At 44.7% G+C, this 14,879-nt stretch overlaps 1 protein-coding gene across 6 annotated transcripts in view; it reads left to right on the plus strand.

The window, feature by feature from the left end:
• The window catches only part of fndc5a (fibronectin type III domain containing 5a), a 96,468-nt gene that overhangs the window by 55,952 nt on the left and 25,637 nt on the right, over nucleotides 1-14,879 (plus strand). For 3 of the 6 annotated variants that reach the window (XM_078423124.1, XM_078423119.1, XM_078423120.1), the window contains exon 5: nucleotides 4,158-4,269. In XM_078423124.1, the coding sequence (XP_078279250.1) occupies nucleotides 4,158-4,269 (112 nt within the window). Of the gene's footprint in view, nucleotides 1-4,135; nucleotides 4,270-4,562; nucleotides 4,610-14,879 lie in introns of those variants that run through there. The other 3 variants (XM_078423122.1, XM_078423121.1, XM_078423123.1) reach the window with 2 other exon arrangements.

Here is a 14,879-nt window from a genome sequence, read left to right on the forward strand (position 1 = left end):
CTCAACCCAAAACGTCATCCATTCCTTCTCTCCAGAGATGTTGCCAGACCTGCTGAGTTAGTCCAGCTTTTTGGGTCTATCTTCAGGTTTGCAGGTTAACTGGCTTCTGTAAATTGCTCTAGCATGCAGGATGCGAAGGTGTACACATAGACAAGTGTAAAGGTGATCACTGGTTAGCATGGACTTGGTGGGCTGAAGGACCTATTTCCACACTTTGCTCTAAACTAAACTAAACTAAGCTAAACTAAACTAAACACCCCCTGGCTCCACTGAATCCACCCTATAACCTGTAAACAATAAGAGACCCTTAAGATGTCTGGCCCTTTGCCTTCTATAATCCACTCACTAAACTCCTCTACATAGCTACCACCCTCTCCTCCTTCAGAAGTTTTCACAGTAGCTGCGCCTGTGTTCTCCTTTGCCTCCACTAATTCTGCAGTTGCCCAGCCCACCTTTATTAATGGCACTGGGTCACTTACTACATTTCGGTTGCCTGTTAGTTGGGGTTGTGAATTCTGACATAGATTGGACAAACCTAATATCAATTTAGCTCTTTCTTTCCGGCAGCTAATGACCCAGGTGTAGATTTGAACCTTCTTGTCGTTCGTGGATAATGATCTCCAGTGGTAAATTACTCCACCCAGTCACTCTCTCAATGCTGATCCATAGACATAGACATAGAAAATAGGTGCAGGAGTAGGCCATTCGGCCCTTCGAGGCTGCACCGCCATTCAATATGATCATGGCTGATCATCCAGCTCAGTAACCTGTACCTGCCTTCTCTCCATACCCCCCTGATCCCTTTAGCAAAAAGGGCCACATCTAACTCCCTCTTAAATATAGCCAATGAACTGGCCTCAACTACCTTCTGTGGCAGAGAATTCCACAGACTCACCACTCTCTGTGTGAAGAAATGTTTTCTCATCTCGGTCCTAAAAGACTTCCCCCTTATCCTTAAGCTGTGACCCCTGGTTCTGGACTCCCCCAACATCGGGAACAATCTTCCCGCATCTAGCCTCTCCAACCCCTTAAGAATTTTATATGTTTCTATAAGATCCCCCCTCAGTCTTCATTACTTCATGCTTTATTTTGAAAGGATGAGAATGCATTCCAGCGCAATCCTTTCCTGATAAACACAACACCTGCAGACAGGAACCCGAGTCACTGCTGCGATGTCAACTGAGTTATGAGCGACAAAAGTCACGTGCTTTAGCAATTCTACTTTTCCCCACCAATGCCTCCAGCTATTTTAGGCAGTTCCACCTGCTGGATTGATCTGCAAGTACGATTCACTCTCCCATTTCTGACAGACTGACTCGGGGCATTTTTCAGGTGACCTATTGTATTATGTCACAGAGTGACGGAGAGAGTCATAGAGTTGTACAGCACTGGAAACGAGCCCTTCGGCCCATCTTGTCCATTCCAACCATTGTGTCGACCTACACTGATCCCATTAGACCTGTGTCCCTCCATTCCACTCCTATCCTGCCCAAAGTACATAGCCAAATGCCCTTTTGATGCCGCAATTGTACATGGCCCCACCACTTGCACTGCAGCTCGTTCCAAATAACCACCATCCTCCTCCGTGTGAAATCCTTGTCCCTCAGATGCCTGGGTCTCATTTCCCTTTGGCTAAAGAAGCAATCATAGCAACTCACCGGTCAAACCAGATAAGAACTCCAAAGCCCCCTTTCATCAATTACTGTAGGTTATATAGACAATAGGTGCAGGAGTAGGCCATTCGGCCCTTCGAGCCAGCACCACCATTCAATGTGATCATAGCTGATCATTCTCAATCAGTACCCCGTTCCTGCCTTCTCCCCATACCCCCTGACTCCGCTATCCTTAAGAGCTCTATCTAGCTCTCTCTTGAATGCATTCAGAGAATTGGCCTCCACTGCCTTTTGAGGCAGAGAATTCCACAGATTTACAACTCTCTGAGTGAAAAAGGTTTTCCTCATCTCCGTTCTAAATGGCCTACCCCTTATTCTTAAACTGTGGCCCCTGGTTCTGGACTCCCCAACATTGGGAACATGTTTCCTGCCTCTAACGTGTCCATCCCCTTAATAATCTTATATGTTTCGATAAGATCCCATCTCATCCTTCTAAATTGAATGAAGTAGTTGCTACATATCCTAACGAGTAATATTAAGTAGATAACAAAAAATATACGAACCAAACAAGTGCAGCAGAACTCTGGAAAAGGGGAAGAAAACATTCCTGAAACTTATACGTTTTCATGCAAAAACAATTTTAGTTTTGTGTGGCTCTTTAACAGATAGCTGCACATCACTGAAGTGTCACCAATAAGGTCAAGCTAAATTACACAATTACAGAGCAAACAAATAATAAGCAAACAGCAACATGTTAAAACTATACAGGTGTCCAAGACAATTAAAAAGTAACTTGCATTTATACAGAGCCTTAGCATCTGTCAAAGTGGCTTAAGGTCAATTAAATGCCGTGGCTATTGTAATAATGTGGCAAGTCTGGAATTTGCACTCATCTGGATTGGGGTTTAAATATTGGCTGGTCTGCCAAGGAGAATGAACCTCATCGTCATGATTGTGTCACAATATCTTTTGCATTTACCCGGGGGAGCAAAAGGGGCCTTGAGTAAGCACGTCAACTGCAGTAGTTCCAATAATGCAGCACCCCCCTTGTGCTCTAGTCCTTAGAGGGGCATTTGAGCTACACCTAGATTACTGTGTGCAGACATAACAAGAGGTCGTGATTCCTCAAGAGAGGGGGCAATGAAGGTTTATGAGAATGGGAGAATTTTACCACAATTTTAGTTATCAGAAAAATATGGGATTGGCTTTCTCTTTTAAGAACGGAGGAGGCGGAGGGGAGATTTCATGAGGAGAATCGATAGGGTAGATGCATAGTCTTTTACCCAATGTAGGGGAATCCAGAACCAGAGGTCATATGTTTAAATTGAGAGGGGAAAAATTTAACAGGGATCTGAGGCGCAACATTTTCATGGATTTTCCATGGGTACATGGAACGAGTTGCCAGAGGAGGTGGTTAAAGCTGGTACAATAACAATGTTTAAAAGGCATTTGGACAGATACATGGATAGGAAAGGTTTTGGGGATAACGGCAAAATGAGGGCGGGTGAGACGAGTGTAGATGAGATATCTTGGTGGGCATGGGCAGGTTGGGTTAAAGTGCCTGTTTCCATGCTGTATTCTGTGACTAATCGAATCCTATAAAATTATGAAAAGTCAACATTAAGTATGTAGGATAAATGTGTTTCCCTTAACAGTTAGACCAAAGATAATAGGACATTTAACTATTAATTGGATGAGCACTTGATATGCTAAACACACAAAGGTGTGAGCAGTGAAGCACAAGGAACTGCAGATGCTAGAATCTTGCAGAGAACACAGAGTGCTGGAGTTACTCAGCGGGTCAGGCAGTGAAGTGGTATTGGGCTGAATTGATCTTTTTCAGATGCTGCAAAATGCCCTCCCTCAAAGCAATAAACCCCATTAATCTACCAACTCCCCATCCTGTGGGTATTTAAGAGCTAACAGAAATACTAAATGATGTGATAAGTAGGTGTGAAAGATTTTTGCTGTTGTGAAATGGAGTGTAGGTGTTAGTTTTTCTTGCACATGCTTTACCAATGTAGCTTAATTAGTTTAGTTTATTTTAGAGATATAGCGTGGAAACAGGCCCTTCATCCTACCGAGTTTGGGTCAACTAATGATCACCCATTACACACAGTCTGAAGAAGGGTCTCGACCCGAAACGTCACCCATTCCTTCTCTCCTGAGATGCTGCCTGACCTGCTGAGTTACTCCAACATTTTGTGAATAAATACCTTCGATTTGTACCAGCATCTGCAGTTATTTTCTTATACACACTAGGGGCAATTCTTTTACAAAGGTCAATTAACCTAGAAATCTTTGGAATGTGGGGGGATACCAGAGCACCCGGAGAAAACCCAATGGTGTCACAGGGAGAACACGCAAACTCCGTACAGACAGCACCCGTGGTCAGGATCGAACCCGGGTCCCTGGTGCCGTAAGGTAGCAGCTCTACGATTGCGCCACTGTGCCACCCGTCGTTAGTACTACATCCTTGACACTGACTGACAATTGATTATTTCTTTTCTGCTGTTTGCCAGGTGTGATAGCTTTGTTTTGTAGGCAATATGATATCATCAAAGACAACGAACCCAACAACAATAAGGACAAAGCCAAGAGCTCTTCAGAATGCAGCACTCCGGAGCATCCAACAGGAGGCCTGTTACGCAGCAAGGTAGGGGAGGCCGGCTGCCATACTCAGGGGGTTTATTGGCATCCTGGCTCATACAAAGACAAAACAAATAACATGCCAGCATATATTAAGGCTGAATAGATAGATGTGTACAGAAGAAGCAAAATGTACTTGAATTTTAAAATTATGTACCAGTTTCAATCCACCTCAGTCTGAAAACATGTCTGTCTGTCTTTGCCAATCTCTCTCTGTATAGTGACCTAGAGACCAGGTCTCTACCGAACTATTTGCTTCATTGATGTAGCTGGGAATCACTCCTTTTCTCTGCTCCGCAGGATGTGTTTCCTACAAAAAGATAGAACGTTTCATTGCCAAACGTGCCAACTGATGAACAATCAGACGTGATATCCTAGTAGACTCATTGAGTCATACAGTGTGGAAACAGCACCTTCGGCCCAACCTGCCCGCACCGACCAACATGTCCCATCTACGCTAGTTCCACCTGCCTACGTTCAGCCCATATCCCTCTAAATCTGTCCGATCCATGTTGGAAATAAAGCCATGGCATTGATCTTTTTGGCAGCAAGCTTTTATTTAAGTTAACAAAAATGCCTTGAGGGTGATAACAAGCAACATGACAGTTTGCACTATTATTATACTGGAGATTTCATGCAGCTATAAAACAAATCAAGTGACCTTAAAAGTCAGGAGTGATGCTTTGCATTTTAACACGTAGATAAAATTGTAGAAAAGAGGATTTGTCTGGGTACTGGGTAATAACCATAATTCTTGGACCTAATAGAAACATTCTGGTGGTCATCTTCTGATATGTAAAAAGAAAATTATAATCTCTGGTGTCCACGTCAAGTGAGTTATTGGGATCTATATCATAGAAACATAGAAACATAGAAAATAGGTGCAGGAGTAGGCCATTCGGCCCTTCGAGCCTGCACCGCCATTCAATATGATCATGGCTGATCATCCAGCTCAGTAACCTTTACCTGCCTTCTCTCCATACCCCATGATCCCTTTAACTACAAGGGCCACATCTAACTCCCTCTTAAAAAATATCATGAAGAAAAGGATTGAAAATGAAAACTGAGTCAGGTACTCATGAAAAGTAAAACTGAAATTACATTTTATCCCTCAGAATTTCTCACACTCACCAACTGGAGTCACCCGTTAGGCATTGGTAAACTTCTCACGGTAATTAAGGATAACAGAATAATACATCACAGAGAAGGCCATACCATCACTCCCAAAATATGAAGCTTTTATCAGCCTACATATTTTCTTTTCATTATTTATCACATTCCCTTGGCAGGTTGCTATTAAATCTGCTTTCAGGAAGAGTACTGCAGGCCAGACCAACTCGTTGTGTCAAATAAAAGTTTCCACACATCTCCAGCTATTAAATTGGATCAGCAGGCTTTGTCTCATATATCCTTAACACAATGGTTTACAATTTAGAACACCTTTTATCTTTCTCTGCCACAAGATGCAGCTTTTTAGTTTTACCGCACAACTAAAATTTGTCATCCTTTGCCTTATTTGACAGTTATATTATTAGCTTACAGATTTATACTTATATGTTTGGGACAGATTTGTTTCAGTGTTGAAGATGGTAAGAATACGGTGCAGCTATCACTAAGATTTAGACCTAAAGTTTCTTGTACAGAAATGAACAATATTCTCCAGTTGAAAGTCACCTAAGTCACTAGGTTAATTCCCGGAATGGCGGGACTATCATATTTTGAAAGACTGGAGCGACTAGGTTTGTAAACACTGTAATTTAGAAGGATGAGAGGAGATCTTATCGAAACGTATAAGATTATTAAGGGGTTGGGCACGTTAGAGGCAGGAAACATGTTCCCAATGTTGGGGGAGTCCAGAACAAAGAGCCACAGTTTAAGAATAAGGGGTAGGCCATTTAGAACGGAGATGAGGAAAAACCTTTTCAGTCAGAGAGTTGTGAATCTGTGGAATTCTCTGCCTCAGAAGGCAGTGGAGGCCAATTCTCTGAATGCATTCAAGAGAGAGCTAGATAGAGCTCTTAAGGATAGCAGAGTCAGGGGGTATGGGGAGAAGGCAGGAACGGGGTACTGATTGAGAATGATCAGCCATGATCACATTGAATGGCGGTGCTGGCTCGAAGGGCCGAATGGCCTCCTCCTGCACCTATTGTCTATTGTCTAATGGATCATAAAATTTTATCATAATTTCTTTACTTTTACAAACAATGTCTCTGCTAAAACATCTTCTGCAACCCACGAATGTACAAAACAGTGCAGGTGCTGAAACCGGAAATAAACAAGTCTGACCATATACAGCGTTTCAGACAGTATTTATGGAGACACACAAAAAAACTGCAGATGTTGGAATCTGGAGCAAAAAAAACCAATCTGCTGGAGGCACTCAGTGGATTGGGCCGCATCTGTGGGGGTAAGAGGCATGGGCATATTGGGCCAATGGCCTGTTTCCATGCTGTATAACCCCATTTCTCTTTGACTCTAGTGTTGTATTAAGTCGGACTTCACCAGCTTAAGTGGTACCATACAGACCAATTGCCATGAGAGTATTTTGTGCTGTCGCTGAAGAATAATTTCTATTCTCTGTACCAACGATTAGTTTAGTTTAGAGATGCAGTGGGGAAACAGGCCCTTTGGCCCACTGAGTCCATGCTGACCAGTGATCCCCACACATTAACACTATCCTACACACACTAGGGACAATTTACAATTTTACCAAGCCAATTAACCTACAAACCTGCACGTCTTTCGAGTGTGGGAGGAAAGCGCAGATCCCAGGAAAACCCCACACTGTCACAGGAGAAACGTACAAACTCCATACAGACAAGAACGCATGGTCAGGATTGCAACCTGCTCAATGGCACTGTAAGACAGCAACTCTACCGCTGTGCCACCGTGCCATCGCATAGTTTTTGCGGACATTTTCAACCTCTCATTATTGAGGTCTGAGGTTCCCACCTGCTTTAAGAGGGCATCAATAATATCAGTGCCCAAGAAGAGTAAGGTGACGTGCCTCAATGACTATCGACCAGTGGCACTAATGCCCGTGGTGATGAAGTGCTTTGAGAGGCTGGTTGTGGTGCAGAGCAACTCCTACCTAAACAAGAACCTCGACTCATTACAGTTCACCTACCGTCACAACAGGCCAATGGAGGATGTGATCTCACTGGCTCTCCGCTCTGCACTGGACCACTTGGACAATAAAAACACTTACGTCAGACTGTTGTTTATAGACGACAGCTCAGCGTTCAATACCATCATCCCCTTGAAGCTGGTTACCAAGCTCATGGAACTGGGTCTCTGCGCAATCCTCTGCAATTGGTTCCTCGACTTCCTCATCCACAGACCACCGTCTGTTCGAATTGACAAAAATACTTCTTCCTCAGTAACAATCAGAACGGGAGCAGCTCAAGGCTGCGTGCTCAGCCCCCTGCTCTACTCACTCTATACTCATGTCTGTGTAGCTGGACACAGTGCAAACTCCATCCTTAAGTTTGCCGACGACATCACCGTTGTTGGACGAATTACAGACGGTGATGAGTCAGAGTATAGAAGTGAGATCGAGCAATTGACCAAATGGTGCCAGCACAACAACCTGGCTCTCAATATCTGTAAAACCAATGAACTGATTGTGGACTTTGGAAGAGGAAGGATGAGGACCCACAATCCCGTTTATATCAATGGGATGATGGTGGAGAGAGTCAAAAACTTCAAATTCCTGGGCGTGCATATTTCCGAAGATCTTTCCTGGACCCAGCACACTGATGCAATTATAAATAAAGCACATCAATGCCTCTACTTCCTGAGAAGATTACGGAGATTCGGTTTGTCAGAGAAGATTCTCTTGAACTTCTACAGGTGTGCAGTAGAGAGCACATTGACTGGTTGCATCACGGCCTGGTTCAGCAACTTGAACGTTCAGGAGCGGAAAAGACTACAGAAAGGTGTGAACACTGCCCAGTCCATCATGGGCTCTGACCTCCACACCATTGAAGGGATTTATCGGAGTCGCTGCCTCAAAAAGGCAGCTAGCATCATCAGAGACCCACACCATCCTGGCCACACATTCATTTCACCCCTGTCATCGGGAAGAAGGTACAGGAGCCTGAAAACTGTATAAGAAGATAACTGCAGATGCTGGTACAAATCGAAGGTATTTATTCACAAAATGCTGGAGTAACTCAGCAGGTCAGGCAGCATCTCGGGAGAGAAGGAATGGGTGACGTTTCGGGTCGAGACCCTTCTTCAGACTGAAAACTGTAACGTCCAGGTTCAGGAACAGCTTCTTCCCCACAGCCATCAGGCTATTAAACACCACAACCTCAAATAAGCTCTGAACCTCAATAGACTATTATTATTTTTGCACTACTATTGTTTGTAGTTTGTGGTGTTTGTAGTGTTTGTAGTGTGTGTAGTGTTTGTAGTGTGTGTAGTGTGTGTAGTGTTTGTAGTGTGTATAGTGTGTGTAGTGTTTGTAGTGTGTGTAGGTGTGTGTGTGTGTGTGTGTGTGTGTGTGTAACTGCAGAACTGCAGATGCTGGTACAATCGAGGGTATCACAAAATGTGGGAGTAACTCAGTAGGTCAGGCAGCATCTCTGGAGAGAAGGAATGGGTGACGTTTTGGGTCGAGACCCTTCTTCAGACAGCGTGTATATGCATATATACACACTGTTTTTTCTATCTCGTTTATCAGATTGTTTACAGTGTACTGTTTACATATTCTGTTGTGCTGCAGCAAGTAAGAATTTCATTGTTCTACCAGGGACACATGACAATAAAACTCTCTTGACTCTATGACTCTAGTGTTGTATCAGGTTGGACCATGCCTCTACACCAACTTAAATGGTACCATACAAATCGATTGCAATTAGAGCATTTTGTGTTACTGCTGAAGAATAATTTCTATCTCTGTACCAACATGTCTTCACTTTATAGATTGTCAAACCCCTCCTTGCTCTCCACCTGTGAATCCGAGTGCCACCTGTGAATCCGAGTCTGATTTCTTGAGCAAGACTGCACATCATCAACAAAACAGTGTACATATTCCAGAAAAGAAATATTTTTGTCAAAATGATTACCAGCAACAGACTGGGCGGCAGCCTTGAGATTTTTTGATTCCAGTGTCTATTGCCAGGACACAGTAATCATTGGCATTGTTAATAAAAGGGGTGGTGTTTGTGTTGTACAAAAAAGGAATTTCAGCATTGTTTTCCTGACTGTGCAAATGATGGATAAAAGCATAAATAAATACTTTATGTCACATTGATAATTGTACTTGCTGACAATGAATAATCTCCAGTTAATATCTTCCGGCTCTGCCCCATGTTAATTGCCCCTTAAAATCTCTCTTTAACAAAGCATTTTATCATCTACAGTAATGCAACAGATGATCAGTGTGATATTTTGTTTGATAAAATTCCTGCGAGTTGCCTTGGGAGCTTTTATTGCACTAGTAGTGCGGTACAAATCCAAGCTGTTGTTGTTTATTGGAACAATGTGCAGTGCATCAGGGTGAATCCATTTACTGTACAGGACAAGACTCATCCTGAGTTTGACCCATGTGGGAAGAGCAACAATCTGTTCCATACTCGGTCAGTGGCTTTCCTGTGGCTATGTCCTTCATTGCTAACTGCAGAACTGGCGATCCCTTTGTATACAAACTGAAAAGTGTGTGTTCTCTGGCATTGGGGCAGCGTGGTGACAGGCGAATGATGAGAAAATAGTCTCGGCTTATGATTTTTAAGGAAATTGTGAAAACATTCACATATAATGAAACTGGTATCATGCAAACCGATTGCCACAACAGCATTTTTGGGTTACAGCCGAAGAAACAATTAGAACGTTTAAGAAACATTTAGGCAGGTACATGGATAGTGTGTAGGAAGGAACCGCAGATGCTGGTTTACACCGAAGATAGACACAAAATGCTGGAGTAACTCAGCGGGACAGGCATGGAAGGAATGGGTGACGTTTCGGGTCGAGACCCTTCTTCAAACTGAGGGTCAGGGGAGAGGGAGTTACAGAGAAAAGGAAGTGTAAGAGATCAAGAGAGGTGCAGATCAAGGAAAATGTAAATAGACCATTGTTAGCTAGGAGAAGGTGACAACAAAACAGACAGAGATGCAATGCAATCAGAGGGGCAGTCAGACTGTTTGGAGAACTGGGAAGGGGATGGGATGGAGAGAGAGAGGGAAAGCAAGGGCTACTTGAAGTTAGAGAAGTCAATATTCATACCGCTGGGATGTAAGCTGCCCAAGCAAAATACGAGGTGCTGTTCATCCAATTTGCGTTGGGTCTGACAATGGAGGAGGCCCAGGACACAAAGGTCAGCGTGGGAATGGGAGGGGGAGTTAAACCTGTTCAGCAATTGGGAGATCAGGAACACTTTAACTCCCCAAACATTCCCACGCTGACCTTTCTGTCCTGGGACTCCTCCATTGTCAGAGATCCTGTTTATGGTATATGTGTATTTATATAGTACATACATAATATAACGTGCAAAGTATATTATATAAGTGGAACATTTCATTGGCAGTTTTGCATATGAAACCATCTTTGATTTATCCCAAAGATAAACACAGCATGCTGGAGTAACTCAGCGGGTCAGACAGCATCTCTGGAGAAAAAGGATGGGTGACGTTTTGGGTCAGAACCCTTCTTCAGACAATATCATTTCTGCATCTGAGATCATTTGCAAAACTGACACATTCCTTCTGAAATACAATCCATTACTTTTCTAGAGGTTCAATGCACCCTTTAAGGAGGCATAAAGTTACGAACACCTGCAGAGCAGTAGTATTAGAGTAAGAGAAGAACTCAATAACAATGTGTAAGAAGGAACTGCAGATGCTGGGCCAGGTTCAGCTCAAACTCCATCATCAAGTTTGCTGATGACACTGTGGTGGTGGGCTGGATCTCCAACAATGATGAGAAGGCCTACCGGGAGGAGGTGGCTGATCTGGCACTCTGGTGTCAGGACAATAGCCTCCTCTTGAATGTCACTAAAACAAAGGAGCTGATTGTGGACTTCAGAAGGGCTAAACATCCAAGGACGAACACGCCACTGGAGATAAATGGGTCTATTGTGGATAGGGTGAGCAGTTTTAAATACTTGGGAGTCCGCATCGCAGAGGATCTGACGTGGGCAACGCACATTGCCGCACTGGTGGGTAAGGCTAAGCAGCGACTTTACCACCTTAGACAACTGAGGAAATTCAGTGTCTCTGAGGATCCTTCATTGCTTCTACTCTGGGGCTGTAGAGAGCATCCTGTCCGGCAACATTACAGTCTGGTTTGGGAACAGCTCTGCCCAGGACAGGATGGCCCTGCAGAGAGTAGTGCGTTCGGCAGAACGCACCATGGGAACTACACTCATCCCCCTGCAGGACCTATACATCAGGAGGTGCAGATCCAGAGCAAGCAAGATCATGAGGGACCCCTGCCACCCCAGTAACGGACTGATCCAGATGCTACGATCAGGCAAACGCCTCCGCTGTCACCCTGTGAAAACGGAGAGGATGAGACGGAGCTTCTTCCCACAGGCCATCAGGACTGTCAACTTTTATAACCCCAGGCACAACCCGCAGGCATTGCCACTTTCATTTCACTGCACATCGTGTATGTGTATGTGACAAATAAATTTGACTTGACTTGACTTGAAACCGAAGATAGACACAAAAAGCTGGAGCAACGCTGCAAGACAGGCAACATCTCTGGAGAGAAGGAATGGCTGATGGTTTGGGTCAAGTCTCGACCCGAAACATCACCCACTCATTCTCTCCAGAGATGTTGCCTGTCTTGCTGCGTTACTCCAGCTTTTTGTGTCTATACTCAACAACAATGGCAATTATCCTGTCCCCTTCCCCTTTCTCCTTCCACCTGCATTCCTTCCTCTTCACATTTGACTCCACTCCTTACCTTACAGTCTTTGGTCTTTTCATCTCTGGCCTTTGTCCACCCAAATCCCAGTCCACCCCCACCCCACCCCCCATCTGCACCCATCAATGACTCGCCTGACTTTGACCACACCTCTCTTTCAGCTTTCTGACCCCACTACAATCAGTCTAAAGAAGGGTCTCAACTTGAAACATTGCCTATCCTTGTCCTCCAGGGATGCTGGTTGACCTGCTGAGTTACTCCAGCATTTTGCGTTTTTTTTTGTAAACCAGCATCTGCAATTCCTTATGTCAACAATGCCATGTACTGTACCCAAGCAGAAGCACCATCATTGCCAATGGCTTGAAACACTGCAGTAGCAAGATCAGAGAGTAAATAAGCATAGGTAGAATAATGGAAAGAATGAATTCTATAGACAAACCATTTAGGATAGATGATGTATCAGGCTCTCCAGCTACTTAAAGTAATTGTCTCACAATCTCTCCTTCTTACCTGTAAAACCAAAGATAAATATACTTGTATCAAAAGAAAATCTTTCACCATTGCCCAAGGATATTTAAGCTAATATTTCCAGTAAAATGCTTAAAAGATAAAAACACTAATTTCTCTCAGGCAATGCCAAGTTTTTATGCATCACACAAGAGAATTTTCTCCAAAGCTCGATTATGTTTAAAACATTGTGTGCAAGTGGTACATTTATGTAAATAGGATGCAACTACAAAGACTGCTGGATGCTTGCAGGGACATCAGCCAGGGAAAGACCCATGGGTCTTGTCGTTTGCACAAAATCCAACCATGTGAAATTGCACAAGCCTTGAATGCTGAGATACAAGGAACTGCAGATGCTGTTCCATTTAGACATCTTAGAAAAGGCACAAAGTGCTGGAGTAAATCAGTGGTATCACAAAATGCTGGAGTAACTCAGCAGGCCAGACAGCATCTCTGGAGAGAAGGAATGGGTGACGTTTCGGGTCGAGACCCTTCTTCAGTCTGAAGAAGGGTCTCGACCCGAAACGTCACCCATTCCTTCTCTCTAGAGATGCTGCCTAACCTGCTGAGTTACTCCAGCATTTTGTGATACCTTAATCTGCAGTTATTTTCCTATGGAGTAAATCAGTGAATCAGACTGCATCTCTGGGGAACATAGATAGGTGACATTTCAAGACTTCAGTCTGAAGAAGGGTCCCAACCTGAAACGTGTAGGAAGGAACTGCAGATGCTGGTCTAAATCGACGACAGACACAAAATGCTGTAGTAACTCAGCCAGCATCAGACAGATTAGTCTGAAGAAGAGTCTCGACCCGAAACATCACCCATTCCTTCTCTCCAGAGATGCTGCCTGTTCCACTTAGTTACTCCAGCATTTTGTGTCTGTTCCCAGCCTGAAATGACTCCTACCCATGTTATCCAGAGATGCTGCATGGCCTGATGAATTACTCCAGTACTTTGTGCCTTCCCTTGAATACTGAAGCAGGGCTTAACCAGATGGTTGAGGGCTATTTGGAATGACCTAAAACTGCCATCCTCACCTGGTCAATATTGATGAGTCTTAGATTTCCTATCTGTGTAAAGATGGGTTTCTTCTTCCTTTCATCTTGCTAATCCGCATATCTACCTTATTTCCCCTCTGATCTCCTACACCAAAACTGCCGTCGGGACCCTCTTACCAATTTCCCATCTTTGCTGGTAATCATCTCCTTCCCACCCTCAATCTGCCGCCCACCACATTGTCTCTGTGATCGCCCTTCACCAGAAGGGCAGGAGCTTGCAGGGGAATGGTCCATATGGCCCAGTTGCATGTGTATGGCCCATTCTACCTCACGTACACCTGGGCCTTTCCTCCAGCTGAAGTAACAAAGGGTCCAGGCCAAGCATCAAACCCGCACGGCAATCAGCTTTCACGTGTGGCTACGCTTCTGGTATTTTTGGTATTTAAAACATAAACAATGCACTTTTTGAAACAAGCAAAGAAAATTTGAGAATTAATTCACCAGAACTTGAGAGGAGAGTCACGGGGGGGGGGTTTAACTGGCACATGTACCGATAACAGAACAGTGACATTCTTGCAGCAACAACACAACAGGCCTGTAAATAAAGTAAATATAATGAATGATAATAACATAACATAACATAACATAACATAACAAAACTTTATTGTCACTCGGCACAACACCGAACGAAATTTCAGCAGTCACAAGACACAGCAAAAAAAGAAAAGAACACAGGACACCCGACCCCAACACAAACATCCATCACAGTGACTCCAAACACCCCCTCACTGTGATGGAGGCAACAAAACTTCCCCTCTCCTCCCCCCGCACCCACGGACAGACAGCTCGACCCCTACCGGGGCAACCGACACGCACAGCCCCCGCAAGGGGATGGAAGGCCCCGCCCCGAGCCGCCCCGAGCCGCCCCGGGCACTGAAGCGTCCCGCGGCCACACCGGGCGATGTTAAGTCCAGTGGCCGAGCCTCACCGGGCACTGAAACGTCCCGCAGCCAAGCCGCGCCGGGCACTGAAACGTCCCGCGGCCGAGCCGCGCCGGCGATGTTAAGTCCCGCAGCCGAGCCGCGCCGGGCACTGAAACGTCCCGCAGCCAAGCCGCGCCGGCGATGTTAAGTCCCGCAGCCGAGCCGTACCGGGCACTGAAACGTCCCGCAGCCGAGCCGCACCGGGCACTGAAACGTCCCGCGGCCGAGCCGCGCCGGCGATGTTAAGTCCCGCA

Source organism: Rhinoraja longicauda, chromosome 27 (assembly GCF_053455715.1).
Source record: "Rhinoraja longicauda isolate Sanriku21f chromosome 27, sRhiLon1.1, whole genome shotgun sequence".
Taxonomy (NCBI): domain Eukaryota; kingdom Metazoa; phylum Chordata; class Chondrichthyes; order Rajiformes; family Arhynchobatidae; genus Rhinoraja; species Rhinoraja longicauda.